At 36.5% G+C, this 27,231-nt stretch overlaps 1 protein-coding gene across 3 annotated transcripts in view; it reads right to left on the bottom strand.

The window, feature by feature from the left end:
* The window catches only part of LOC125649063 (helicase-like transcription factor), a 72,490-nt gene that overhangs the window by 15,705 nt on the left and 29,554 nt on the right, over positions 1 to 27,231 (bottom strand). For 2 of the 3 annotated variants that reach the window (XM_048876273.2, XM_048876275.2), the window contains 15 exons: positions 25,152 to 25,365; positions 21,409 to 21,514; positions 20,315 to 20,391; positions 16,036 to 16,428; positions 15,346 to 15,682; positions 13,019 to 13,073; positions 12,749 to 12,800; positions 9,562 to 9,627; positions 6,306 to 6,353; positions 5,410 to 5,507; positions 5,148 to 5,291; positions 4,281 to 4,413; positions 3,860 to 3,995; positions 2,703 to 2,882; positions 2,284 to 2,411 (listed from right to left, as the gene is read on the bottom strand). In XM_048876273.2, coding sequence (XP_048732230.2) covers positions 2,284 to 2,411; positions 2,703 to 2,882; positions 3,860 to 3,995; positions 4,281 to 4,413; positions 5,148 to 5,291; positions 5,410 to 5,507; positions 6,306 to 6,353; positions 9,562 to 9,627; positions 12,749 to 12,800; positions 13,019 to 13,073; positions 15,346 to 15,682; positions 16,036 to 16,428; positions 20,315 to 20,391; positions 21,409 to 21,514; positions 25,152 to 25,365 — 2,167 coding nt within the window. The remainder of the gene's footprint in view (positions 1 to 2,283; positions 2,412 to 2,702; positions 2,883 to 3,859; positions 3,996 to 4,280; positions 4,414 to 5,147; positions 5,292 to 5,409; positions 5,508 to 6,305; positions 6,354 to 9,561; positions 9,628 to 12,748; positions 12,801 to 13,018; positions 13,074 to 15,345; positions 15,683 to 16,035; positions 16,429 to 20,314; positions 20,392 to 21,408; positions 21,515 to 25,151; positions 25,366 to 27,231) is intronic. The other variant, XM_048876274.2, reaches the window with a different exon arrangement.

Here is a 27,231-nt window from a genome sequence, read left to right as displayed (position 1 = left end):
TATATATTTGAGTGTAAAACTTTGATCCCCCCTTGGAACCCCATCCTATCCCCGGGGGCCATGATTTGAACAAACTTGAATCTGCACTATGTCAGAAAGTTTTCATGTAATCAGCTTTTCTGGCTCAGTGGTTCTTGAGAAGAAGATTTTTAAAGATTTTTCCTATATATTTGTATGTAAAACTTTGATCCCCTATTGTGGCCCCATCTAACCCCAGGGGCCCATGATTTGAACAAACTTGAATCTGCATTATGTCAGGAAGCTTTCATGTAAATCTCAGCTTTTCTGGCTTAGTGGTTCTTGAGGAGAAGATTTTTTAAGTTTTTCCCTATATATTTGTGTGTAAAACTTTGATCCCCTCTTGGAGCCCCATCCTATCCCCGGGGGCCATGATTTGAACAAACTTGAATCTGCACTATGTCAGAAAGTTTTCATGTAAAAATCAGCTTTTCTGGCTCAGTGGTTCTTGAGAAGAAGATTTTTAAAGATTTTTCCTATATATTTGTATGTAAAACTTTGATCCCCCCTTGTGGCCCCATCCTATCACCGGGGCCCATGATTTGAACAAACTTGAATCTGCAATATGTCAGGAAGATTTGAGGTAAATTTCAGCTCTTCTGGCCCAGTGGTTCTTGAGAAGATTTTTAAATGACCCCACCCTATTTTTGCATTTTTGTGATTATCTCCCCTTGGAAAGGGACATGGCCCTTCATTTGAACAAACTTGAAAGCCCTTCACCCAAGGATGCTTTTGGCCATGTTTGGTTGAAATTGGCCCAGTGGTTCTGGAGAAGAAGTTGAAAATGTGAAAAGTTTAACAGACAGACAGACAGACAGACGACGGACAAAAAGTGATCAGAAAAGCTCACTTGAACAGGTGAGCTAAAAACCACTGAGATATATATAAGTTTTATTTATTTATTTCTTTTATTATTTCCTCAAATTACTCTACCAATTCTGACATGACTTATCAAGTACATAAATATAATTCATTTGATGCAATAATTTTTGTTGCTGGGGAGTAAGGTACCCTTTATAAGTGGATTTTTTTTTAGCAAGACACAGATTTAGCAACTTTTCAATAAAAATAAGTAAATATATTTAGCAAGAACTAATTTTAGTGACTGTATAATTCTAGAAAAGACAACTATTACCTCCGATATGGAATAAATTGTTAGCGATATTCAATTTTAGCAATCTCATCACTCTTGCTAATAACAATGCCAAAATTAAATCCTCGCTAAAAATTCTGCTTCTACGATATATTAGTTTGTCTTTAATTCTTTGCAGAATAGTCGATGATTTTAATAAAATAAATAGGTATTTCTTTCAAATTCTGTTTGAGAAGAAATTTAAACACTTTTTGATGTTGTGTCAATATATGATAACAGTGTATTACATTGATATTTTATTCCCAAAAGACAAATATCTATTTTCACATTTAGAGCATTGGAAAAATAATGTCACATGCAAAAATGGGAATTAGCAAAGCTGACATGTATGACCTTGTGAACAAAAAATCTACTGGTGTCCTTCGTTAACCATCGACTACATGTACCTTGTATACCATGCAAGGTCAACAACTTTTCAAGTTTTCATGTCACAATAATTGAAGGTCTTTTGTGACCTTGACCTTTGACTCCATGACCTCAAAATCTTTAAGTGCTTTCTTTCTAATGTTCAATTACCTTTGTATAAATCTGAAAGCTTTAGGTTGAAAATTATTCAAGATAAGTGATGACGGACAGACATGAGATTCCTATTGCGCTAGCTTCCACATTTTTAATATGGGACCCTAAATAGCATGTAAATGTTTTCACTAAAGCTATCAATTTTCAAAAATAAAAAATGCAGCAGCAATCTAAAAAAAATTAATAGATTCTTATAAATTAATACCAATATTTTAATTTTTAATCAGAGATATACGTTCATCACAATTTTGACATGCTTCTCACATATTTGTAGGTCTTAAATTAAAGATATTCCCCCCCTTACAAAACCTCTACACAATATGAAACATTCAATAACATAAAAGCACTGATGTCCCCATATGGCAAAATTTCAAGGACATGAGGTCAAAAAGTTTGGTACGAAAAGAAAGGTCTTATCACAAGAAATACACATGCGAAATCAGAACACCTTATCACCATCCATTCAGAAGTAATGGCCGAGATTAAAGGTTTTGCAGACAGACCAAAATCTACATGTGTATGTCCCCCAAATCTGCCATTGTGGGGGCATAAAAAATGCATGCAATTTTTAGCACGTCTTTGCAAGGTCTTACCTAGGATATCTTTCATGGCAGCAGCAGCCTTGGCAACCAGAAGGGGGTGACAACACATCTGTCTCAGCCTCATCAAAATGGCAAGGATGTCTCCATAGTGATGCAGCAGGGTACCTTGCTGGAAGTATCTGCAAAGAAACAGAACATCTCCTGAACAGGAAATAGAAAGGAGCCAGAAAGCAGTATTCACCCAACAATATAGCTGTGAAAACATGAGTTATAACAAATGGTATCATTCTTCCTTAGCAATTTTTTTTATGTGACACTTATAATTTTGGAATGAAAAAAATTCAAAATCACTCACCAAGTCTTTGGAACTAATACAAATATAATTAGCTGAAACGAATTTCCATAGCAAAACGCTGTTCACCAGACTGAAAGGAAAATGGATGCTGGACATTCCTAAACTTTTCATTTACCTGCTAACTATGATTTTGCCTTCGTTCTGCATGGCTTCATAAACAGATCTCTCTTCCTCTGACAGTTTGACGTGCTCCACAAACACTTTTCTGTCAGGCAGCTCCACAATAGGCTTCCCATCCACCATCTGATTCTTAGTTCTTCTCATAGCAATGGCTCCCATCAGATGCTGAACACGTCTACAGCAGGAAAACATATAGAACAATACTGAACTACAACAGTACCACACAAATAAGCCTGTACTGTATACACAGTAATACTGAACTACAACAGTACCACACAAATAAGCCTGTACTGTATACACAGTAATACTGAACTACAACAGTACCACACAAATAAGCCTGTACTGTATACACAGTAATACTGAACTACAACAGTATTACACAAATAAGCTTGTACTGTATAACCACAGTAATACTGAACTACAACAGTACCACACAAATAAGCCTGTACAGTATACACAGTAATACTGAACTACAACAGTACTACACAAATAAGCCTGTACAGTATACACAGTAATACTGAACTACAACAGTATTACACAAATAAGCTTGTACTGTATAACCACAGTAATACTGAACTACAACAGTACCACACAAATAAGCCTGTACAGTATACACAGTAATACTGAACTACAACAGTACCACACAAATAAGCCTGTACTGTATACACAGTAATACTGAACTACAACAGTATTACACAAATAAGCTTGTACTGTATAACCACAGTAATACTGAACTACAACAGTACCACACAAATAAGCCTGTACAGTATACACAGTAATACTGAACTACAACAGTACTACACAAATAAGCCTGTACTATATACACAGTAATACTGAACTACAACAGTATTACACAAATAAGCCTGTACTGTATACACAGTAATACTGAACTACAACAGTATTACACAAATAAGCCTGTACTGTATGTAGATGCCTTATTTTACGTGAATATTTAATGGAGAAATGACTCGTAAACATCAAATCTCATGAACATGAATTCACATGTCATTTGTTAATCAGGAGTCCTTACATGTATTTTAGCGACAGAAAATTAAAAGCGATATTTTCTTTTGCGAGTGATGCCTCTTCCAACATGCCGTGATAATAAATTCCCAGCACATATTAAGGAATTTACAGCATTTGATGTTTTACTTGATAGCACTCTCATTTCCTTGTTCCAGCGGTCTCTCTATCGCTCTGGTCCACCACTGCCGGTCTGTAAAGGGACTTATCTGGAGGAAGTTGATCAATGACCACAAATCTTTGATGGAGTTCTGGATGGGTGTTCCTAAATTGAGATCCATACTAAAGGTATGATTTACAATACAAGTACCTATCACAACTGTTTCTTACTTCATTCCTCCTCTCCAAGGACATTCTCAAGAAATATATTTGATCATCTTTTAGAATATATGAAATTGGAGCACATTTAGTATATTTTTGTAGATACCTAATCAAAAGAATTTCTTTTTGACAAGCTTTATTACCTTATGTACATGTTAAAGTTAGCCACATTTGCTACACACCCCTACAGAATCATAGGTAAATAGATTAAGATTTTACATGATCTTACCTGTAAGCACCCACTTTCTTTCAGCCTGCAGGGCATATATAGCCTTGGTTTGTTGGGCAGAAGGATTTCTGATTGCATGTCCTTCATCTAAAATCACCCTCAACCACTTCACTTTTTGTAGTGCACTGTCACCCTATAACATAAATCAATTATTGTCAATTTTCATTCAGCATTTATCTCATGCATTTAATACAGGTACTATTTCTTGTGATTTATCCAGCCAAAATATTCCCAATGTCGAAAGAAATTTCTATACATACCAATGATACAATTTTCAGTGATAAGGTTGATTTTTTTTATACTAGTTTGCTAGCCTCGCCCAATACAATGGATCAACCTATCTAAGGCTTATGATATAAAGAATTGCATCTGAAGATGAAAAAATTGCAGTTTTATAATTACTTTCAGTCAATTTTACTGGGCTTGTTGATATAAAAACCAACATGACGGATAATAAACAGGAAACAAAATCTAAATGCAAAATGGTTAATATTGGATTGGCAAAGTGTAAAAGAATGGGGATTTCATTTATTTCCATATTGAATGGCCTGTATCAATGCTTTCCGAAATATCTGTTAGATTTATACCGGTAGAACCAACACTTACGGTGCCCATGTCCTATTGACCTAATACATGTAACAGTGCTAAAAATTGATGGCAAAGTCTTCGACTGTTTGCCGAATCAACCAATCTAAAGTTGTTTTTTCTTCTCGAAAAATGGCTAAAAATGAGCCCATAGCCCTATACTCCACATCAACTCCATTTCTAAAAATCATGGTATGTAAAATTCAAAAAAAGAAATAAATTGATTCATGGTCATGATTTCACTGCAACATCATCAGGAGTCCAATATTCCCAAGGACTTACCTTTGCATCACAGGAGAGTGTGGAGTAGGTTGTGAGGACAATGTCTTGCTTGGTCAGCACAGCCGGGTCCCTGATTCTACTAGAACCATAGTAAGTGTAAATATCCAGATGGACATTTTCATGGACGTGGTCCTCCAGCTGGTCCTACACAGATTGATAACAATGGTTTCATAGTGAGAAACACAGGCAAGAACTTTCAGAATTGAACAAATCACATTTCTGGGAGAAACATGCTTAACATTAAATATTCATTATTACTTACCAGCCAGTTGCTCATCACAGACAATGGGCAGACAATCAAGGTGGCTCGGGCCCCAGTCGTTGGTGTTCTTCCCGAGAATTTCCCGCACTTACTACTGCCTGATAAGGAAACATTATACATACATGTAAATATTGATTGTGGTTGAGGGCAATGTTTTTTATGGACCAGAGTACAAAATGTTGCCTGAGACCACAGGCAACATTACGAGTCCAACAAAACACATGTTGCCCAGTCAATAAATATTTTGTTAAATCATTGCAAATTTACAACTGTCAGGAGGCCCAGGTTTGAATTCCAGCCTGATTTGTTGGATTCAATTCCTTCCTGTTACACATCATACTGATAAAATTACAGCATTTTATAGAGAAGATATACATGTATATATGACATACTGATAAAATTACAGCATTTTATAGAGAAGATATACATGTATATATGACATACTGATAAAATTACAGCATTTTATAGAGAAGATATACATGTATATATGACATACTGATAAAATTACAGCATTTTATAGAGAAGATATACATGTATATATGACATACTGATAAAATTACAGCATTTTATAGAGAAGATATACATGTATATATGACATTTACTTTGACATCTAGTATACAAACAACACAAAACATGCTGACAAATTACAGCATTTTATAGAGAAGATATACATATATATATGACATTTACTTTGACATCTAGTATACAAACAACACAAAACATGCTGACAAATTATCACACTGAACATTGTTCTGTAATTGTACTGTTCTGTGTTATTAGCATAATAAATATCAAAACAAAACCCATTCAATGCCCATAACACGACCAGACTATTGAATGAAAAATTGTACACTCGACACACAAACAACAGAATAACAGTTCCACTTAATACAAACCTGGAGTTGAACAAGGGGCAGGCACATCTATGTCTGGAAGTTCATGACCTGCAATACACATTTTCTTACAATGTACATGTACGATTAATACACAAGTTCAATCTGATATATTTTATGCTGTTCTTACACATCAATATATACAATAACCATTCAAAATCTGTTGTCTGTACCTTAATACCGCCACCATCATGCGACATCATAGGGTTTCCCCCCAAATTCTGTATTTAATCAAACTTTGCGCATGATAGTAATACATGTTTTGGAAGAGTATTTCATTCATTGGTTATGATATAAAGTTTGCTGAAAAACTTGATAATCAGTTATCTATTTCTATAGTAAGACTTATTCAAAGATTTCCCAATATGTACATACTTATAAAGTAACATTTAAACTGTTGAAATTCAATAGTCATTTCAACCAGTTTTGATTTATTTTTATAATGCTGTTTAATGAAAATGTGCATTTTTATCCTTAAAGGGACTGATTCACGATTTTACCCAAAATTTCGTTTTTCACTTTTAATGATCAAAATCTACTGTCTAATGTGTTTGAAAGATTTCACATGAAAATTAAGGTGACACATCATCACAGAAGCTCATTTTAGAGAGTTTATTATTTGTTTTGTAAACAAAGATTGCGGTATGCTATTGCTTACGAAATTTTCAAAAGAAATGGATATCGATCTAATTATTATCATATCTCTCACATTTCAAGCATTTTTGGGGTGAAATGTGTCATCTAAAAGTTAAAATTTGTGACTATGCAAAATTACGATGGATTTTTTTTCAAAATCAATAGTTCACTTGTTTGTTTGTTTACATAAAAAGACTCGAGTCTTTGTTTACATAACACACATTTAAGGCTAAAATATTACATTTATTCTTGCATTCAGAAGGTCAAAATTTTGGCTGTCAACATTAAATGAGCTATATTTCTAATGTTTAACATCAAAAATGGAAAATATTTTTATCAAAAATCGTGAACCAGTCCCTTTAAATCCTTAAGTATATTTATGTCTGACATATTTAAAAGGGTGGTAACATACATTTTCTTTGGTTACTGATGAAATTAGATACAATATATTAAGTGAAAATTAATAGTTTTTCTACGTTAAACTGTTAATACTGATAAGTCACATGAGGGTGGATAAAATATTAAAGAAGAATCATTGTACAGACCCTGAAGCGTGCTACACCACATGCATGGAACGGTACGAAACGATTCTTGCACGGAACGGTGAACGTTCTGCTCGGAATGCTGAAGGGTCTGCAAGGAATGGTGAACAGTTTGCACGGAATGAAATGTTTTGGAGATGTAGTAGCATGCTTCTGGGTCTGTACATACATCATACATGACTGTATATATCCACTTGCAAGAGGAGGCTTCATTTTGTGATGCCTTTGTTAATATTGCATTTTACGTACAGTCAAAACTGCCATAGCGACCCACTGTATTAAGCGACTCACTGTCGTATGTGACCATAATAAGTTCCCCCCAAGACCTTACTCTATGTATTGCACCTGTATTAAACGACCACCTGTCTGACGCGACCAACGACCATGATTTTTACAACCTTTTCGTGTATTTTCACGAAATTTTACCTCTATTTAACGACTGTACAATTTTCGATTACAACGTGATTACTACTTTCGATTTCGGTTGAGTCGACTCTTCTGGGAATTATCGCCCCTAACACTTTCGTTTTCAAATGCACAACTATTCTGGGAATTATCGCCCCTAACACTTTCGTTTTGATACGCACAGTTTGGCGATGATCTTGTTTAGTCGGCCCTCTGAATAAATTATTATACCTAAGCTGTCAACATGCAGTGTCCTGTGTGGTTAATTAATAAAACCCGAGTTGATGTTTATTTAACAAAATCAAGGATCAGGGAATCAAGGCCGGTGTATTTGAAGGTGTGAATTTCGACAAACTTTAAGAAGTGCCAGGTAGGCTAGATCGGAAATGAAAATCTACCACTTGTTCTACCATTATGTTCAACAGAGTAAAAATTTGCCCCATTGTGATATAAATCAGGTAAATATTGTGCTTAGAACTGAAATTTTAAACGGAGTATTCGCAGTTTTTCCTGCATGAGATACTAGAGGTTTCCAGAATAAAGACTGGAACAAGCGGCTCACTTCGACATGTCCCGAGTATTTGACACGTCCGAGTTCAAGAAAATTGCCTGCATTAGTTCTAAGCTTAAAAGATTTGCTGTGCATGTACAATGGATATTGTGATTTATTTAATGCTTCTCAAATTGAATAACATTTTCCAGCATGTATTGTACAAAAGGAGATGCACCACTTCGCCATTTGCTTTCTTACCACAAGCATTGCATTTTTCAGTTACACTGTACAAGTAGGCTATACATAAATACCCTTTACAACAAAGTGTTTATAAGTTTTAGAAAATTTACATGCAGTTCATAAATAATTTTTAAATCTCATGTAAATGTGTAATATGAAATGCATGCAGAGTTTATCATTCTTAAATAGATTAAATGTAATTTTTGATGAATAAAAAATTATGATACAACACATCATATTCTAGATTTTTAACTACAGTGTATTATTAATTTTATTTTACAACTATTAAAACCGTACTTGATATTCTTAATGATAAATTCCAAATGCATGTAGTCATTTTCTCCATTGTACAAATTATTTACGATATCTTATCCATTAACTGCGGAAAATAAGCAACCTGTATTAAGAGACCACCTGTCATATGTGACCTTTTTTCCATTCTCCGTTGGACGGTCTCTTAATACAGGTTTGACTGTAGTTGTAAATTGATAAAAAACATTGCACACTGTAGTCTTACCAGTGTTTTAAAAACCTTTCAGAATGTTCAGATATGTAATTTACAAGAGCACAGAAAAGATTTTTTCCTTACTGTCATCGTTAATGTTTTGTTTTCTATCATATTTATAAAACAGACCCCGATTACCTGTGTTTTGTTCTGCACATATCTATATCACAAACACTGATTACCTGTGACTTGTTCTGCACATATTTATATCACAAACACTAATTACCTGTGATTTGTTCTGCACATATCTATATCACAAACACTACCTGTGATTTGTTCTGCACATATCTATATCACAAACAATAATTACCTGTGACTTGTTCTGCACATATCTATATCACAAACACTACCTGTGATTTGTTCTGCACATATCTATATCACAAATACTAATTACCTGTGATTTGTTCTGCACATATCTATATCACAAACACTAATTACCTGTGATTTGTTCCGCACATGTTGACACTTCAGGCAAGGATGGTAATGAAGGACCATGCTGACCATCTGAACAATAAATAAAGTAGATCAAAGTACTGATAGTACTGAAAGAGGAGTGAAAAATGACTCCAAATTCATATATCACAGGTACAAACTAGAGATTGTTTTCATGAAAAACAAATGTCTCCCCAGCTCCCCAAATTGGAAGTACTCCAAATGAAACCTGCCCTCAAAGCACTGTATGGTATGGAGGAGAAAGCATGAGCAGGAACATAGGCATTATGAACTCTGATAAGAAACAGGAGAATTGTTCAAACTATTTTACACCCTCCAACTTTCAAATCCTCTATAACTTTAAGGACAACAATCAGATCCTTCTGTCCCTACAATATGCATATCTGCAAATTGCATTGAAGTATACGTATTGTACAATATTTCAAGTCTATCGGATAAGCCATGTAGGAGAAGAAGCATTTACAAGCTATTTTAACATCCTCCACCCCTCTTTGATCAACTATAACTTTTAGGGAAATATGTGGATCCCCCTGTCCCAACAATATGCACATCTACAAATGACAATGAAGCATTGTACAAAGTTTCAAATCTATCCAATAAGCCATATGGAGAAGAAATGTTCACAAGCTATTTTACATCCTCCACCCCTCTTAGATCCACTATAACTATTAGGAAAATAATTAGATCTTCCTGTCCCAACAATATGCACATCTACAAATGGCAATGAAGCATTGTACAAAAATTCAAGTCAACCCGATAAGCCATGTAGGAGGAGAAGCTGTCCCAAGTTTTTAAGACAGACAGACGGAAGGAAAGTACAAAAACAAGAGCAACGCCAACGTGGCATAATACGCCCATAGATTTTGCTCAAGGAAAACATATTTTAGTGGGATTCATATTTTAGTGAAGTTAGCACTGGCCTCTGTGAGCTAATTCATTATCATGGTGATTAAATATACCAAGTTATAATATCCAGGAGCTTACGGTTCGGTTTGTATCCTGCCCAAAAGGTTTTCCTTATAAGTGATACTACGACCTTGACCTTTGACCTTGAAAAACAATAGGCACCTTCCTCTCATCATGATGATCAAATATACCAAGTTATAATATCCTGGAGCTTACGGTTCGGTTTGTATCCTGCCCACAAGGTTTTCCTAAAAAGTGATACTACGACCTTGACCTTGAAAAAACAATAGGCATCTTCCTCTCATCATGGTGATCAAATATACGAAGTTGTAAAGCCCTAGGGCTTATGGTTCAGTCTGTATCCTGCCCACAAGGTCCGGACAGACAGACAGACGGACGACGCCATACCATAATACGTCCCGTCTTCGACGGGCGTATAACAATGTCTTCCCCGAAAGAGGGGAGACTTAAATAACAGAATTTATCAATGTTTGACAAAGAGGGGTGATTTGTATGCGAGTAGATGACAACAAATAGTGTGTTAAATAATCTGTCATTGCAATATCATGATAAATTTTCAACACAACTCTTTCAAATTTTATACAAAGGTAGTTGATAATAAAAGGAAAAACTTTGCAAAATCATACATGTGATAGTCTTGGATCTAATTCAGGTGAAATGACCTCCAAAATGTAAGAGATGGGGTGGGGGGTAGGGGTGGGGGATGAGTCATTTCAAGGAGACTCTTTATTGACATTTTCTTGACATATTACGGATTATTTTAGGTTCTGTAGAAGACCAAAGTTCATTCCTATTCCTAATGTTGAAAAATAGGGCACCGCTAAACCGGTACATGATACGCCCGCATACATCATTGACCTAGGAATTGGAATAAGAAAGAAAGGATTATCCACAAAAGGATTTCGTTGGAGTTGCAATAACAATGTATTTTGCATTAAACAAATCTAAGTCCAAGGGCCCTAATTCCTTTAAAAGTAGTGATGCAGCATTCCCCTTGTAATATGCATATCTCCACATTGTGATTTTTCTTTGTACCAAGTTTCATCAAAATCCCCTAAAGGGTTAAGAGGAGTTGTGAAGACAAAAGTATTTTGAATAGAAAAAAATTAAGTCCAAGGGCTGCAACTCATTTAAAAAACATAGGACAGCATTCCCCTTGCAATATGCACAGTTCAACATTGTGATCTTTCTTTGTACCAAGTTTCATCAAAATCCCCCCAAGGGTTTTGGAGAAGTTGCGAAGACAAAGTTAAAGGGACAAACAGACGGACACCAGCGGTATAGCATAATACGCCAGCATTTTTTTGCAGCCGTATAAAAACGGGTTTTTTTCCCCAAAATAACACCTAAAGGTTCCAAAAAGATGGTAAAAAAAAAAAGATCAAAAATCTAAAGTTGTTTGTTTCTTTATTGTTAAGAACTCATTGCTCAGGATACCTTGGATATTTACCTATGTTCTTAACTTTATTGCAATTAACTTGGGGGAAATTATTTCATATATCTGTCAGTGCGACAAAAATGCCACAAAACTGAAAATACATGTACTATTGTCCAAAAGTTAGATTAGAGGATAATGAACACAAGAAACTTATATTTTCAATGCTCAATTACATTTGTTAAAAATAAAATGAAAGCTCTTATTCTGAAAACTATTTACAATATTGATTTACAACAAAGTGATTGTGAACAAATGAACAGACAAATTAATACAATTCCATTTTCAATGTGGGGCCCTAACATGACCCATTTATAAATACTGTGCCCTGATCATATTTTATCAGATTACAACCATCATTTCCATAATCTAGATAAAATTCTGCATCAAATTAAATAGGCTGTACTACCTTAGGTTGGGGGTCTTCATAGAATTTGACCTCGTGGCCACTGCACTATCATGTCAAAATCCAGTTATGACAAATATGACATCTCATCTTGGCATATGACATTGATTTCTGTCATTCAATTCTGACCTTGATCTTTCAGTTTACCAAGTAGTCTCTTCAGCCTCATATATAATCATATAGTACAGAATAAAACTAATTTAAAAGTTATGGGCAGACACACCAATTGTAATACCCCAACCCCTTTATTTAGCAATTCACATATAAACATTGCAAATAAAGTGTACTTTCACTAGCAATACCCTTAGTTTCACATGTTAGATTTAATTTGAAACCCACTAAGCAACATTAATAATATGCAGAAGACGACTTGAATGACGTACATCGTACGACATTACACTAACCTGAAACTGACGTAGATCTCATTTTCTGCGGGGTCATCAACACTGGCTGACCCTGTATATATAAAATAGCAACACTACAACTCACACAAATTAATAAAAATCTAAAAAAAAAAAAAATAACAGTTTCCAGTTGAAAATGGTGCATATCCACGAACTGATACATCATCATTATTATTGTTATCACTATTCTTGACAAATTATGTAAATCCATGAACATATGCACCTAATAACGCAGAGAAACACTGCATACAATGAAATACAAAAACTTACTGGTACAAATGGCCTTGCAGTTGGATTCAGCACACTGGCAAGTGGAGTTGGCAAGCTGTAAACATTTACATAATCATAAAATACACCCTAAAGATGCGATACAAAACATTTTTATCTAGAAATCTCCATAAAGTAAACTATGCAAAAGTTTACAGTGAGAGTTCACTCATACCCTGGATGAAGACAGATCCCCCTGTCCCTTCCAGAGTCTACAACTCAGGTGGGTTGTAACTTTTAGTTACCCATCACCATTACTAACTTATTATTTCCGTATCTGCTAAGGGCTGTTCCAGAAATGATCAAATGGGGGGGTCGGGCGGCAAATTATATTTTTTGGTGTGGGTGGTCGTATTTTTTCATATTTTATTTGGTCTTTGGTTGGACTGTTAAAAAATATTTATTATGGGTAGTGGGTAGTTTCTATTGTTTTATTTCGTGCCACGTGGGTGTTAAGTTTTCAGAATATTTTTATTGTCGCTCTTGTTGTGTTGGTTACAAAACATCGGAGGGAAAATTGAAAACGTGCTTTTGAAATCGAAAGTAACATAGAACTATTCGAGTTGTCGCTCTTTGCAGCGCATAACTTTCCATTACGGCACTCTTCAAATTAGAGGCGCGTTTAGTAGGGTCCCTTTGGACGTGATGGCGGCGAACTGTGTTCTGTAGATTATTACAGTTTACAGTGCATCGATTTTGGGAATATTTTGAAACCAATAGGTATTCCGTTTTCTAAGGGCTGTTCCAGAAATGATCAAATGGGGGGGTCGGGCGGCAAACAATATTTTTTTGTGTGGGTGGTCGTATTTTTTCATATTTTAATTGGTCCGTGGTTGGACTGTTAAAAAAATATTTATTATGGGTAGTGGGTAGTTTCTATTGTTTTATTTTGGGCCACGTGGGTGTTGAGTTTTCAGAATATTTTTATTGTCGCTCTTGTCGTGTTGGTTACAAAACGTTGGGGGGGGGGGGGGGGGGGGGGGATTGAAAACTTGCTTTCGAAATCGGAAGTAACATAGAACTATTCGAGTTGTCGCTCTTTGCAGCGCATAACTTTCCATTACGGCACTCTTCAAATTAGAGGCGCGTTTAGTAGGGTCCCTTTGGACGTGTGGCGGCGAACTCTGTTCTGTAGATTATTACAGTTTACAGTGCATCGATTTTGGGAATATTTTGAAACCAATAGGTATTCCGTTTTCTAATAAAAATAAGCAAACCTTAGTTGATTTATACGAGGGTACCGATGCGTTATATTTATCAGTCGGTGTGATGGTGATTTAGAGGCCTCCGGGCGCGGGCTCCATTAGAAGACGAACGATTCGTGGAAAAACATATCCATACCCATTTCATGATAATAGCATCGTTTGGACTCCCAATCTTTCCAACATTCCCGCCATAGATGCCTTTGATTGTTGATGTGACATCGTTTCTTCAGAACTACTGTGATACAATGTCGCACAGGCATTACCGCGTCATTGACTAGAATGTTTGTCCCGAAAACCTCGCAAGATTTGTACCGTTTTCATTTTTAAAAATATTTTTGTGGTGGGTCTGGTTAGTTTTTTTTTTATTAGATGGGTCATTGTAAAATGAGTTTATTAATTTGATGGGTCATGGGGTAATTTTTCATATTTTTTTTATGGGTGCTTGGTATATACAAAAGGTGCCTCCCGACCCCCCCCCCCCTTCCCATGTATTTATTTCTGGAATAGCCCTAATAAAAATAGGCAAACCTTAGTTGATTTATATGAGGGTACCGATGCGTTATATTTATCAGTCGGTGTGATGGTAATATAGAGGCCTCTGGGCGCGGGCTCCGCTAGAAGACGAACGATTTGTGGAAAAACATATCCATACCCATTTCATGATAATAGCATCGTTTGGACTCCCAATCTTTCCAACATTCCCGCCATAGATGCCTTTGATTGTTGATGTGACATCGTTTCTTCAGAACTACTGTGATACAATGTCGCACAGGCATTACCGCGTCATTGACTAGAATGTTTGTCCCGAAAACCTCGCGAGATTTGTACCGTTTTCATTTTTAAAAATATTTTTGTGGTGAGTCTGGTTAGTTTTTTTTTTTTAATTAGATGGGTCATTGTAAAATGAGTTTATTAATTTGATGGGTCATGGGGTAATTTTTCATTTTTTTTTTTATGGGTGCTTGGTATATACAAAAGGTGCCTCCCGACCCCCCCCCCCCCCCCCCCCCCATGTATTTATTTCTGGAATAGCCGTAACAGCACTTCACAACATTGAATTGTAATTTGCCCATACTAGAAGATAAAGCACATTTTGATATCCTTGACCGTAATGCAAATCCATACCTATTGTTTGATGAAACTGTTGAAGGCTTTTCTTTCTCTGTATCCTTCTCCCCATTAAGTGGATTGGCCAACTTAAATGTACTACCAGTAAAGGACAGCTGTTTTCCACAATTTGAACAAAACTTTTGAGGAGGGAAGACAACATTTTCACAAACCCTGCCTTCCTCTAGTTTGTTGTGACACATCTTCGCATTCTCTTTGAAGATGTCTGTATTAATCCTCCACCCACACATTGAACAAAACCTCTGCTCCTTTTCAATCTTTCGTCCACATCCCACCCCCTCAGTTGTCCAGTTTGGACATGAAACATTATCACTTGGCACTGGTGGATTATTACCTGCAAGTTAAAACATTGCTCACAATTCTAAATTACAGGTGTACATGATTCAATCATTTTCTTTACAACTCAACACAACAAAACAATGTCGAAAATTAGCCAATGACTTTGAGACATGCATGCATTCTTCCACATGCAAAAATGTGTAAAACTAGCTGTTATGTTGTGAACATGTATATTTCTTTAACCATGTTACACACACAAATATATATAAAGAGTTTCCCCTCTTTTACCGACTTCCCTGCTAAAACTATTTTGGTGTTAAAACCATGTGGCATTGGTGGAAGTCAAAACAATGAACAGGGAAACATTACTTCCCGCAATGAGATTTCATTCAATAAACACAAACTCACCAGCATTTGTTGCCACATCTTCGATTAAATGTTTTCCTATCTGCCTACTAGTATCTTCACTGGATGACTGGCCTCTATCTTCACGGGATGACTGGCCTCTATCTTCAGTGCTGGACAAATTTACACTCCTGTCTAACTCTGACGTGGAGGTATGTAACTTGTTCGGACTTCCATAATTCTTTGCGTCTGAACCATATTGATCTCTTCTCATATCGACTACATGGACGTAGTCGTTTTTGGTCGGAGTGTCCTCTATAGATTTAGTCACGTGACCTTCACAGCGTTGATCCACAGACTTCAGCAGCTGTTTCCCCTTTCCTTTGCCCAGCTTTTGACCTTTTCTTGCAGTGGTAGGCTCCAGCAAGTTTTCTTTCTCTACATGGTTGACCTTTGCTACAATCAGAAGTCATGTCAACTTGCACCAAAACTAAATCAGACTAAATGTCTATTATTCATCTAAAGTGCAAAGTCTAATTTAGGTTAAATTGCAAAAATAACTTAGCTCATAACAAATCTGTTTTCACAATGTGCATTAAGATGTTTTAAGATCTGTAAATCTTCACATCAAGTCTGTATATAAACCTCTCATACCATGTTTGTACATCAGTAGTCTAGTCTATGAACCTCTCACACCATGTTTGTACATTACAGTCCCTGAAACGTTCTTCCTTCCCACTTGAACGGTGAGCGAACAGTGAACGCACGGTGAGCGAAGCAAACGGTGAACGAACGCAGAGCGAACAGTGAACGAACGCAGAGTGAAGGGTGAACGCAATTTGTTGAACGGTGAGCGAACGCAGAGTGCAAAGTGAACGAACGCTGAGCACATGCTGAACGCAAAATGATCTATTTACTTGGAATGTTTCGGATTTTCCCCTGGAATTTAACTTATTTCATAATCAAGTAAGGGCTATTCCAGAAATAAATACATGGGGGGGTCGGGAGGCACCTTTTGTATATACCAAGCACCAATAAAAAAAAAATAAAAAATTACCCCATGACCTATCAAATTAATAAACTCATTTTACAATGACCCATCTAATAAAAAAAAAAAAACTAACCAGACCCACCACAAAAATATTTTTAAAAATGAAAACGGTACAAATCTCGCGAGGTTTTCGGGACAAACATTCTAGTCAATGACGCGGTAATGCCTTTGCGACATTGTATCACAGTAGTTCTGAAGAAACGATGTCACATCAACAATCAAAGGCATCTATGGCGGGAATGTTGGAAAGATTGGGAGTCCAAACGATGCTATTATCATGAAATGGGTATGGATATGTTTTTCCACGAATCGTTCGTCTTCTAATGGAGCCCGCGCCCGGAGGCCTCTATATCACCACCACACCGACTGATAAATATAACGCATCGGTACCCTCGTATAAATCAACTAAGGTTTGCCTATTTTTATTAGAAAACGGAATACCTATTGGTTTCAAAATATTCCCAAAATCGATGCACTGTAAACTGTAATAATCTACAGAACACAGTTCGCCGCCATCACGTCCAAAGGGACCCTACTAAACGCGCCTCTAATTTGAAGAGTGCTGTAATGGAAAGTTATGCGCTGCAAAGAGCGACAACTCGAATAGTTCTATGTTATTTCCGATTTCGAAAACAGCATTTCGAGAGCAAGTTTTCAATTTCCCCCCCAACGTTTTGTAACCAACACGACAAGAGCGACAATAAAAATATTCTGAAAACTCAACACCCACGTGGCCCAAAATAAAACAATAGAAACTACCCACTACCCATAATAAATATTTTTTTAACAGTCCAACCACGGACCAATTAAAATATGAAAAAATACGACCACCCATACAAAAAAAAATCGTTTGCCGCCCGATCCCCCCCCCCCCCCCCCCCCCATTTGATCATTTCTGGAACAGCCCTAATAAAATACATGTAGTACTACATGTATATTTCATCAATTAATAAAAAAATCAAATAAACAGGAATCTTGACACAGCATATTTTACAGTTCTGGATATATTCAATGTAATATATTTTTGTACAAGTACCGAGTATACATCACATGTATATATTTCATGAAATTATCGCAAATTAATACATGCAACAGTCATACATAAACAAAAGCAAATTTGGTATGTACATGTACATTGTGTATACCATTACATGTACAGATACATTTAATGCATGGGTACATGTATAGTATATAAACAATGCATGTGTAGTGATGACATCCAGAATTAACAGGTGTTCATGTATGGCTTCAAACTTTACGAACTCGATCGTTTGGAATACCTGTAATTAACAAACAACCCCGAAAGGAGTCAAGATAGATGCAGTAAACAAAAAATACGGACAGTATACCCTGTGTCAACACATCAACACTCCTAATAGTATTAAATATTCCTACTTACATTTTGTGTCATTCATTTGTCGCAGCTACATCGACCCGAGGAAATAATCAGTACAAAACTTTCTATTTTTATTATTGATGTGAACATAGATTGCAGTTAGATCGTGCAATATTTGTATATACATGTATTTGATGTAGATAAAACTTCTTATTATACTGAACTACCCATAGAATGTTTAAAGGCTAATGCAGAAATGTACCAGATAGACAATTACATCTTTGCATTAAGGACAAATGTTACAAGTTTCAAATTTGGCAAGAGTAGTAAATATCAGTTTATCGACAATGTCTTTCATAAATATAGGCGTAAAAATAGCTATATCAGTTTGACATTCTGACACGTACATACGGTACAATGTACATTATGTAGCATCGTTTGTTTGTTTTTATTTTTTAAAGTAGGGGGGTGACTTGTTTAAAACTCTTCTTGTCAAGCAATGCAAAATAACTATAATAAATTGTGCCCGAACTTGTAAATGATAAATCGTGAACACAGGTGAAGGGGTTTTCATTACCTGAAACTGCCTTATTTTTTGTACTTGGGTTAAATTCATAACAACAAGCTCTTATATTCGTCTCTCATTTAGAATTGTTTTTAACAAAAGCTCAAATTAACCTTTTGGCATTCACAGTGGATAATCCTGACATTTTGTACTTCAAAATTAAATTCCTGATATAGTAAGAAAGTATCCGTCCACTCTTACGCACACATTCAATTTTCATTTTCGCCTTGCTATCAAGATTGGTCCTTTCACTTTGGTGTTCCGAATGACAATGAAAAGACTGAACGATGAATGAATGGTGAGCGTACGCTTAACGCTTTGTGAATGGTGAACGAACGGTGAGTGCATGCTGAACGCAAAACTGTGAACGGAGCACACGGTGAACGCATGCTCAACGAACGGTGAGTGAACGGAAAAATGATAAAGTAAAACATTTCAGGGACTGTGGTAGCCTAGTCTGTAAACCTCTCACATCATGTTTATATATCAGCAGGGTTCGAAATTAACTTTTTCAAGCACTAGTCCGTACGGACTAGTCACTATTGATGTTCACTAGTCCACAAAGCATTTCACTAGTCCGTCCAGTATATCATATTAAATGATCTTCATTTTATTCAATAGTATTTAATCAAACCAAACACATCACAGTTGCATGCAATTCAGTTTCTGACACGTACAGAAGAAAAAGACCACCATACTTTATTTTGCATTCAAGATCTTCAGAAGCATACAGTAAACTCCAAGTTAATCCTTTTATAAACGTCCATAAGTGCGTTTGAGATCGACGTTTCCGTTGTTTTCGTGCTCAGTTCTTAGAGTCACAAGAGTTAGAAATTTTATCAATAAAGTCAATAAAATTCACTCGATTGAATAAGCCATGAGCTATAGTGTTACGAACTCCTGTGTTAGAGTCGTGAATGACGAGAACATGTGCCCACCAAATTCCTTGTTCTTAGATCACACTACTTTGCAGCTCTTGCACCTCGAACCCGTTCTTGCGAGTTCGGAATCGGCAGGAATTTGTGCTCGTTCGAAGAACAGCGGTCTCGAACGCACTCCATAAGTTTGGAAGGATGTCATAGTCACACAAACACTTAACCATGCAGGTAATCGACCATAAGTTCAACCATCTAAGAGACTCGGACAAATCTAGCTAAAATCTTAACCAATCCTAGATTGATTTCCGGATTTTCACTAGTCCGTACGGACTAGTGCTATAGAGAGTTTACTAGTCCGACACGTTTTTTACTAGTCTCGGACTTACTGACATGAGGTAATTTCGAACCCGGCATCAGTAGGTCTATAAACCTTTCCCATGTTTGTACATCAGTAGGTCTGTAATCCTACACCCCCAGTCTGGTTGTCAGTATGTAATCTTTACATGCAGTACCTCTTTTTGTTGAACTATCCCTCTCTTCACCCTCCTCTCCACTGCTGTATGTGTATCTAATCGGCTTCTTCACGTTTCTGCAGAGATATATAAAATCATTTCTACAGAAGCTTGGAAGAGTTGGATCATGTTGATTTGAGATGCGGATCATCAGATAAAATGAAACAAGAGATGCGGATCATCAGATAAAATGAAACAAGAGGCAGAGCTTAATCTAACAATCTCAGCTCCAACTCGGGTCAAAATTACTGTAATAATGACAAATTTGTTATATTCCCCCCATTTTATATGGAGAATGCAAACCTAACCACAATGCATCGAGGTATAACTGACAATTAAAAGACAATGACTAAAATAGATTACTGCTATGATTACTGAAAACATGTAATGGGCGCGAACGTTTTTGGTTTTTTTTCCTGAAACACAGAAATATGATGCCACATACATCAATACACACAAAGGTCACATGGTACACAAAATTTACAACAGCCGTTTAGCAGCTTTCTGTACATGAACAATGACATTCTAGTTTTGTCTGTTGTTTAAGCATGCTAGCCATTCTAATGGACAGTTTCAGAGATCTTGATTATAAGAGGAATCTAATTTAAGCTATATTTACTGCTATACTTAACCTGTTTTCATAGCATGCACTGAATTTTAGTTCATTACGAAGCTTTGCAGTTTGTCGTCAGATCTATCACATATGATTATGGCACGTTAGCATTGTTATCAGGATATGTATAAAGGTAATTTGATCCTTTGAACCTGAAAACAGATGTTGAATGGTGTTATAACAGGGTGTTTTTTTTTAGTGTTTGTGTCTATGGATATCTGTTCTACAAATTCCCATGCTGGTATACAGGGTTGGCAATATATCAAGACTGACATTAATTATATTCTTACATGAGGGTAATTTGGCGTAATTATGTCACATACAGTGGGCAATTAACTTACAGTGTACTTTGCTGTGTCTCTGTGTTTTTATTTATGGTATGAATTCTTTTATACAGCCACTTTGAATTTTATCCTCTTGTTGGGACTGATTATAAACACCATCATACCCTGTAATTGTACACAGTGAACTGATACCCTACCTCCTTACTCTTCTGCTGGCGATGGGAGAAGCAATTTTCTCTAGCTTTATGGTATTCTTTGATAACATGAATTCAGGATCCTCTTTCTTCAGCATGACCTGTTCATCTTTTTGATTTAAGTAAATAATGAAGAGTCATATCTTGTTATAATGCTACCATTTCAAAGAAAAGAATAATCAAGGCAATTACAAGAGGCCCATGGGCCACATCACTCACTTGAGTCACCTTGGCCCATATCTGAAGATTTTCCATATATATTTGCATGTAAATCCTTAATCCCTATTGTAGTCCCAACCTACCCCTGGAGGCCATGATTTGAACAAACTTGAATCTACACTATCTCAGAAAGCTTTCATGTAAATGTCAACTTCTTTGGCCAAATGGTTCTTGAGAAGAAGATTTTTAAAGATTTTCCCCTACATATTTGTATGAAAAACTTTGATCCCCTATTGTGGCCCCAACCTACCACCAAGGGCCATGATTTGAACAAACTTGAATCTGCACTATGCTAGAAAGCTTTCATGTAAATCTTAGCTCTTCTGGCTCAGTAGTTCTTGAGAAGAAGATTTTTATAGATTTTCCCTATATATTTCTATGTAAAAACTTTTGATCCCCTATTGTGGCCAAAACCTACCTCTGGGGGCCATGATTTGAACAAACTTGAATCTGCACTATGCTAGGAAGCTTTCATGTAAATCTTAGCTCTTCTGGCTCAGTAGTTCTTGAGAAGATTTTTATAGATTTTCCCTATAATATATTTCTATGTAAAAACTTTGATCCCTTATTGTGGCCCCAACCTACCCCCGGTGGACATGATTTAAACAAACATGAATCTGCACTATGTCAGGAAGCTTTCATGTAAATCTCAGCTCTTCTGGTTGAGTGGTTCTTGAGAAGAAGATTTTTAAAGACTTTCCCTATATATTTCTATGTAAAACTTTGATCCCCTATTGTGGCCCCAACCTACCCCTGGGGCTATGATCTGAACAAATTTGAATCTGCACTATGTCAGGAAGCTTTCATGAAAATGTCAGCTCCTCTAGCCCAGTGGTTCTTAAGAAGATTTTTAAATGACCCTACCCTAATTTTGCATTTTTGTGACTATCTTCCCCTTTGAAGGGGACATGGCCCTTCATTTGAACAAACTTGAAAGCCCTTCACCCAAGGATGCTTTGTGCTAAGTTTGGTTGAAATTGACCAAGTTGCTCTGGAGAAGAAGATGAAAATGTGAAAAGTTTACAACAACGACAACAGACAACAAAAACATTTTGATCAGAAAAGCTCACTTGAGACAAGGCTCAGGTGAGCTAAAAAAAAAACAAAACAATGCTTAGGGCTGTTCTAGACTAATTATGTAGGGAGGGGGCACAGACGGCAAGTTTATGCTACCCTTCAGCAAAGCTGGTAGGGGTCTACGAAAGTGAATGGAAAAATGATTCTTTAAATTCAATCATGGTGATTTTAAAGTGTATGGAGTATGTGCATTCTAGTTTTACAAACGTGTTACTTCTTAGCGAAAGAGCTTGATATGATAGATGTGAAATAACTTCCTTAGGTACAATATGTTTTGATCTCAAAACCAGACTAAACAAGAGGTACTGTGAGCAGTGCTCCCTAAGAATACCTCCCACTTACCCCAATCTCCCAAAGAATGTTGTAAATAGGTATAAATTACCTCTTTCCTGAGTGTAAATAAGAAAGGGCATGAGAAAATCTTGGGTAGTCTCTTATCTAGGAGTGCACTTGACCTTTGACATTTTAACCCCAAAATCGATAGGGTACATCTTCATCCCATGGGTGTATGATATGGTGACTGTAGGTGGAAAGGATAACACTATAGAGCCCGGAAACCATATTACTACTTTGATGTCCAGTGCCCTTGACCTTTGACCTAGAGAACATCTTCATCCCATGGGTAGGCCATATATGATATGGTGACTGTAGGTGGAAAGGATAACGCTTTAGAGCCCAAAAACCATATTGCTACTTCAATGTCCACTGCACTTGACCTTTGACTTTTTGACCCCAAAATCAAAAGGGAACATCTTTGTCCCATGGGTAGTCCATATGTATGATAGTGTGACTGTAAGAGGAAAGGATAACGCTTTAGAGTCCAGAAACCATATTGCTCCTTCGATGTCCAGTGTTTTGACCTTTGACCTTTTGATCCAAAATTCGATTGGGAACATGAATACTCATGTAAATGTCAAAGCTCTAGCACTCACTGTTCAAAAGTTATTAGCAAGGTTAAAGTTTTTAAAAAGTAGGTCAAACTCCAAGGTCAAGGGTCAAAACTTTTGGTCGCCACAGGAAGGTCTTGTCACAAGGAAGACTCATGTGAAAAATCAAAACTCTAGCACTTACTGTTCAAAAGTTATTTGCAAGGTTCAAGTTTTCAAAAAGTAGGTCAAACTCCAAGGTCACAGGGTAAAAAATGTTGGTACCCACGGAAAGGTCTTGTCACAAGGAATACTCACGTGAAAAATTAAAGCTCTAGCACTTATTGTTCAAAAGTTACTAGCAAGAATAAAGTTTCAACAGGAGTACCGCAAACGGTACATAATACGCCCGTGAAATGCTTACATAGGGTGTTTTTCTTGTGCTATAATTTGTATAACTTTTCTTCAGGTAGTATCAGCCATCATGAGGCTGTGACAAACTTTCATATCAACAAAGGGTCTTAGCTTAAAAATTGAGATTTCCTCAAAATGGATCAAGTTCAACAACCTGCAATTTTTTCAAAAATGGAAGAAAATCAAAATCCTTCACCAGATGCACATCTTCAGTACCTATACAAACACTCCACAAAATAAGAAGGTCCTCACTTGAAAACTGTGGGAGGAGTTGGGCAGACAAATAATGTACCCTTCATAGAATATTAATTTCTAAATAGACTAAGTTCAACAACCTGTAATTTTCTCAAAAATTGCAGAAAATCAAAATCCATCCCACATGCACATCTTCAATACCCATACAAACAGTCCACAAAATAAGAAGGCTCTCACTTGAAAACTGTGGGAGGAGTAGGGTGGACAAATTATGTACCCTCCATATAATAATTATTTCCAAATAAAGGGGCAAAACTCCTGGAAAAGAGGTCGAAATGGATCAAAATTGCAGTATGATCCAGAGTGACCCACAAAGAAGCTACACAGCAAGTTTCAGCATGATATGTGAAAGGGAAATGAAATTATAAAGGGAAAACCCCGAACAGACGGATGGACGGACAGGCATTGCTGTACCATAATACGTCCCGTCTAAAGACGGGCGTATAAAAAGTAAGACAAACTCCAAGGTCAATTCACAGGGTCAAAAATATTGGTACCCACGGAAAGGTCTTGTCACAAGGCATACTTATGTGAAATATCAAAGCTCATGCACTTACTGTTCAAAAGTTATTAGCAAGCTTAAAGTTTCAGACAGAATTACAGACAGGACAAAAACAATATCTCCTCCCCCCTTGATCTTAGGGGCATAAAAACAAGAGACATGTTATTGCAGTTTTTAAATGGGGGCATAAAAATGCTGCACTGAAACCCCCCAGCCCCCAGTTAATTCCAGAACAGCCTTTACCAAGAAATCATTTCTGAGAAAATTGTGCTGTTATGTGATGATAGAAAATTTTTAAAATGTTATGAAATGTCATCAATTTTCAGGGTTAAAACTATTGAAAACAAAAAGGTAAGCACAATTTCTGTTCTTTCTGACTGAAAAAGGGATATGAAAAGGACAGGTGTACATACTTGTAGTACCTTCACAATCAGACTCCTCCTCCATATCTGTGCTCTCCTCATCAGAAATCTCATCCACTGCATTGTGGAATTTAGACAAATCAAACAGATATTTTCGTTTTCTGCAGACTGAGCGCTTTGTGTCCTCAATATTCTCACTGGGGTTTCCTTTCATCATGAAGGCCTTCTTTGCTTTACTTGGAGTGGTCTTGTATTCCTCCATTCTCTGCAATCATTGAAAATATATATACACAATATACATATTCATGTTTCATGGCTTTTAGACAATGACCATTCTTTTCGAGCACTTTCCTACGCTTCACAAGCCCACTTTTAAAGCATATCAGCAGTCCATTGTTTAGCACTTTCATACATTTTCTTTTGACATTATCAGTATTCTGGTATTCATTGCTTTGGTTACATGTGTATCGAACAGAAAGAAGCATTGAAGATAAGAACTTGAATTTGAACAAACTTGAATTTGCACTATGTCAGAAAGCTTTAATGTAAATTTGTATTTTTCTGGCCCAGTGGTGATTGTTAAGATTTTAAAAGATTTTCTTTATATATCTGCATGTAAAACCTTGGTCCCCTATTGTGGAACAATCCTACCACTGGGGGTCATGATTTTAACAAACCTGAATCTGCATTATTTCAGAAAGTTTTCATGTAAATTTCAGCTCTTCTAGCCTAGAGGTTATTGAGAAAAAGTTTAAAAATTTTCCCTATATATTTGTATGTAAAACTTTTATCCCCTATTATGGCCCCATCCTACCCCCGATGGTCATGATTTGAACAAACTTGAATCTGCATTATGTCAGGAAGCTTTCTGGTAAATGTCAGTTCTTCTGGCCTAGGGGTTCTAGAGAAGAAGATTTTTAGATGACCCCGCCATATCGTTGCATTTTTGTATTATCTCCCTTTTGAAAAGGGGCATGGCCCTTCATTTGAATAAACTTGAAAGCCCTTTACCCAAGGATGCTTTGTGCTAAGTTTGGTTAAAATTGACCCATTGAGTCTGGAGAAGAAGATTTTTAAAAGTTGATCATGTATTTTCACTATTTTGCTATTTATCTCCCTTTGGAGAAGGATGTTGCCCTTCATTTGAACAAATTTGAATCCCCTTCACCCAAGGATGCTTTGTGCCAAGTTTGTTGAAATTGGACAAGTGGTTCTAGAGAAGACGATTTTTAAATGTCATCAATGTATTTTCACTATTCTGCCATTATCTCCCCTTATAAAGGGGCGTAGCCCTTCATTTGAAGAAACATGAATCCCTTGCCCTTAGAATGCTTTGTGCCAAGATTGGCTGAAATTGGTCCAGAGGTTCTGGGGAAGAAGTCAAAAATGTGAATTTTACAGACAGATAGACGACAGACAACAGGTGATCAGAACAGCTTACTTGAAAGCTCAGGTGAGCTAAAACAAGAGATGTTTGTAAAACACATATGCCCCCCATGGTGCAAAATTGAAAAGGGTTATACACGCATACACACATCATTTAATTGAGAGTAGTATCATCGATTCAAAATATTGAGCAGACAATATCTTCCTATGTCAAGAGTGGATTGACCATGTGACCTAAAAATCAATAGGGGTCATCAACTCCTGAAGATGTACAAGTGTACCAAGTTTGATGTCTGTCAAGCAAAGAGTTCTCAAGATATTGAAGGGACAGTATATTCCTATGTCCAGTTTGACCCTTGACCTTTGACCATGTGACCTCAAATTCAATAGGGGTCATCTTTTCCTGAAGATGTACCAGTGTACCAAGTTTGATGTCTGTCAAGCAAAGGGTTCTCAAGATAATGAACAGACAGTATATTCCTATGTCCAGTTTGACCCTTGACCTTTGACCATGTGACCTTAAATTCAATAGGAGTCATCTTTTCCTGAAGATGTACCAGTGTACCAAGTTTGAAGTCTGTCAAGCAAAGGGTTCTCAAGATATTGACCGGACAGTATATTCCTATGTCCAGTTTGACCCTTGACCTTTCACCATGTGACTTCAAAATCATTAGGGGTCATCTTTTCCTGAAGATGTACCAGTGTACCAAGTTCGATGTCTGTCAAGCAAAGGGTTTTCAAGATA

This window comes from Ostrea edulis, chromosome 5, assembly GCF_947568905.1.
Source record: "Ostrea edulis chromosome 5, xbOstEdul1.1, whole genome shotgun sequence".
NCBI lineage: Eukaryota > Metazoa > Mollusca > Bivalvia > Ostreida > Ostreidae > Ostrea > Ostrea edulis.
Note: the sequence above shows the minus strand (reverse complement) of the source record. Positions and strands in the feature narration are given on the sequence as shown.